At 43.4% G+C, this 3961-nt stretch overlaps 1 protein-coding gene across 1 annotated transcript; it reads right to left on the reverse strand.

The window, feature by feature from the left end:
- Positions 1-374: 374 nt before the first annotated feature.
- On the reverse strand, positions 375-1488 carry LOC120224167 (RNA-binding protein 4-like). The gene is given in 3 exon segments (XM_039222375.1): positions 375-848; positions 850-1398; positions 1400-1488. Coding segments are annotated over 3 exon segments (1014 nt in total). The 3' UTR covers positions 375-472.
- Between the last annotated feature and the right edge of the window lie 2473 nt (positions 1489-3961).

The following is a 3961-nucleotide window of genomic DNA, read 5'->3' on the forward strand; positions in this document are numbered from 1 at the left end:
TTTTCATTAGCATCATTTTTTTTAAGTTGAAAAACCATTTATTTCACTGGAAAAAAAAAAAGTGATCCAACTCTATGTGTCTACCCGCCACAAGCCTTTGGGCCAAAAAGACTCAGGAGCAGTGACATGCTTACAAAGGTCATTCCCAAGTCCAACACCCACTGGAAGCAGGAGGCAGGGAGACAGCACCCCCCCACCACCACAGTTTCTGCACACAATGAGGCCTGCTGGGAGAACAGAACATAAATGGGAAACTACAGAAGTTTTGAAGAACAGGAAGAACAGGAAAAAGGGCAGGAAAGAGGAAAGGAAGAACTCCTCTGAACTTAGCAAGGCAAATTAAGGTCCACAATTTCTGAGGGACTGAACGTACAGAGCCGAAAACGTCCCAGAGATGGGGTATCACGAAGGGTGTATTCTCATGCACAATCGCAGCTCGGAATTTCAGCCCACACACATCCCACCTCAAGCTTTAAAAGGCTGAATACCGCGCCCGATCCGCATACTGCTCCCGCTCATACCCGGCCATGTCGTACAAGGAATTCCGCGCAGCCACCGAGGCTTGGGACAACTCACTCTCATGCCCGTAACAGTAGCCCTCTCCAACAGTGGGGCCTGGGGCTGTAGCGCGACGCAGGGGGGTCCGATCCCGCCCGTAATATGAAGTCGAAGCTGCAGTAACAGCAGCAGCGGCAGCTGTAGCAGCAGCAGCTCCTGAGGTCGGCAACAGGTGTCTATCGTAGGGATCGAGAGAGGTGGAGGTGAGGTGACTGGCCATGGCTGTGTTCTGGACTTGTGGCAGCTGGGACAGGGTCTCCTCTGCGTAATTATAGGCAGAGGCAGCTGCAGCGGCAGCGCTTGTAGTAGGCATCGGGTGCTCCGTACGCGTCGTTGTAATACAATGAATCCCCATAGCTCATGGTGTAAGGTGTACGCACTGCTCCATCTTGCTCATTATCTTGCTCGGTAAAGTCTGCCACTCGGCCCGAACGATCTATCGGACACTCTTTGGACCCGTGCCCCTCTTTCCTGCACCGATAGCAGCAGCTCTGGTCTCCCATCCCGGGCGCAGTCCTAAGCCGGCTGGTGGACAACTGCACGTGCCTTCGTTTGCCTTGAAATTCTGTGTTGTCAAGGCCCCTGTTGGCCTCCACTGCATCCTCCGCCCGTTCCATGTGTACGAAGCCATAATCTTTCACGACGTCACACTCGATGACCGGACCATACTCCTCAAACTTGGCCCGAAGCTCTTTGTTGGTACACGTGGAACTGATGTTACCCACGTGCAACTTAGTGGAGGTTTTGCTCTTGTTCTTGCTGGCTTCCACGTTGATGTTCACCCCATGCAGCTTGTAGTGGTGCAGGTTGCGTATGGCATCCTCGGCCGCCGTCTTGTCCTATGTGCACAGAGCCGTAGTTCTTAATGATGTCACATTCCAGCACCTTCCCATACTGCTCGAAGAGGGAGAAGACCAAATAGACGTTCATTCTGGAAATGAGAATTGGGTCCCAATTCTGGTTCCGAGATGGAACCCAGGCAGTCCAGACATCTGTTTAATGATTCCTCCCAGGATCATTAAGGATCATCAAGTATTTATTACTTACATCCATCTCTCAACAGGGTCCACAGCACACTAAGCTGAACCCCAGTTAGTGTTGGTGTGTGTGTGTGTGTGTGTGTGTGTGTGTGTGTGTGTTTGAGCGATATCAGAGAGGAGTGTGGAAATAAGTCAGAAAGCAGTTGGCTGGGGAGTTAGTAAGAGTAGAGAAAATGGAGAAAATGAGTGAAAACAATTCTTAAAATGTTAGGCTCAGCTGGGAAAGAGGGTTAAAACCATTGTTAAAAGGGCCCAAAGTATTGATGTTGATTTTCTTTTTGTGTAGAAGAAATGTGCTTAAATTCTACTTTATTAATTCAAATCAGAAGAAGTATGCAGAGAGGAAAAAAGATGAACAAAAAGGGCATAGGGTGAATAATCAATTGATCAAATTATCTGAGAAGGTAGGAAGTTGGGTGGCAGAGAGTAGGCTGAGAGGTCAGCAGTATGGAGGAGAGAGACTCTTCCCACCATCTCACAATAAAGGGAGAGACTGATAAAGCTGAATGACAAAGATTTTGAGTGCTTATAATGTGCCAACCATATTTCTAAATGCTTCTCATGTACTAGGTCAGTGATTCCCAAACTGTGGTTTCTGATGCTGTGCTGCAATATCAACATCCCCCAGGAAATTGTTAGAAATGCAAATTCTGGAGTTTGATCCTACTTCTACTGGATTACAAACTCTGGGAATCGGAGCTCCATTCGTGTTACAATGAGCCTTCTGAGTGATTCTGATACTTGTTCAAGTTTGGGAACCACTACAAAAAATATAAACTAGATCACTTAACAGTACAATTTCTTTTTTTTTTAATTATTTAAAAATTTACATCCAAGTTAGTTAGCATATAGTGCAGCAATGACTTCAAGAGAGATTCCTAATGCCCCTTACCCATTTAGCCCATCACCCCTCCCACAACCTCTCCAGTAACCCTCTGTTTGTTCTCCATTTTAAGTCTCTTATGTTTTTATATTATTTTTGCTTCCCTTCTGTTATGTTCATCTGTTCTGTTTCTTAAAGTCCTCATATGAGTGAAGTCATATGATATTTGTCTTTCTCTGACTGACTAATTTTGCTTAGCATAATACCCTCTGATTCCATCTACATCATTGCAAAGGCAAGATTTCATTCTTTTTGATTGCCAAGTAATACTCCATTGTGTGTGTGTGTGTGTGTGTGTGTGTGTATACTACATCTTCTTTATCCATTCATCCATTGATAGAAATTTGGGTTCTTTCCATGCTTTGGCTATTGTTGATAGTGCTGCTGTAAACATTGGGGTGCAAGTGCCCCTTCAAAACAACATACCTGTATCTTTTGGATAAATAGTAGTGCAATCACTAGGTCATTGGGTAGTTCTATTTTTAATTTTTTGAGGTACCTCTATGCTGTTTTTCAGAGTAGCTGCATGAGTTTGTATTCCCACCAACAGTGAAAAAGAGATCCTCTTTTTCCACATCCTCACCAACATCTGTTGTTGCCTAAGTTGTTAATGTTTAACCATTCTGACAGGTATGAGGTGGTAGGTGGTATCTCATTGTGATTTTGATTTGCATTTCCCTGATGATGAGTGATGTTGAGCATTTTTTCATGTGTTGGTTGGCCATCTGGATGTCTTCTTTGGAGAACTGTCTATTCATGTCTCTTGCCCATTTCGTCACTGGAGTATTTGTTTTTTGGGTGTTGAATTTTATAAGTTCTTTATAGATTTAGGATACTAACCTATTATGATATGTCATTTGCAAATATCTTCTCCCATTCCATCAGTTGCCTTTTAGTTTTGCTGATTGTTCCCTTCTCTGTGCAGAAGCTTTTTATTTTGATGAGGTCCCAATAGTTCATTTTTGCTTTTGTTTCCCTCACCTCTGGAGATGTGTTGAGTAAGAAGTTGCTGCAGCCAAAGTCAAAGGGGTTTTTGCCTGCTTTCTCCTTGAGGATTTTTATGGCTTCCTGTCTTACATTTAGGTCTTTCATCCATTTTGTGTTTATTTTTGTGAAAGGTGTAAGAAAATGATCCAGGTTCATTTTTCTTCTTGTCTCTGTCCAGTTTTCCCAGCACCACTTGCTGAAGAGACTGTCTTTATTCCACTGGATATTCTTTCCTGCTTTGTCAAAGATTAGTTGGTCATATGTTTGTGGGTCCATTTTCTGGGTTCTCTATTCTGTTCCATTGATCTGAGTGTCTGTTTTTGTGCCAATACCATACTGTCTTGATGATTACAGTTTTGTAATACAGCTTGAAGTCAGGGATTGTGATGCCTCCTGCTTCGGTTTTCGAATGAAACTGATTTCTTTTTTTTTTTTTTTTTTTTTTACAAATAGTTTATTGTCAAATTATTTTCCACATAACACTCAGTGCTCA

The sequence above is a fragment of the Hyaena hyaena genome, unplaced genomic scaffold (genome assembly GCF_003009895.1).
Source record: "Hyaena hyaena isolate Hyena2069 unplaced genomic scaffold, ASM300989v1 scaffold_1118, whole genome shotgun sequence".
Lineage (NCBI taxonomy): Eukaryota > Metazoa > Chordata > Mammalia > Carnivora > Hyaenidae > Hyaena > Hyaena hyaena.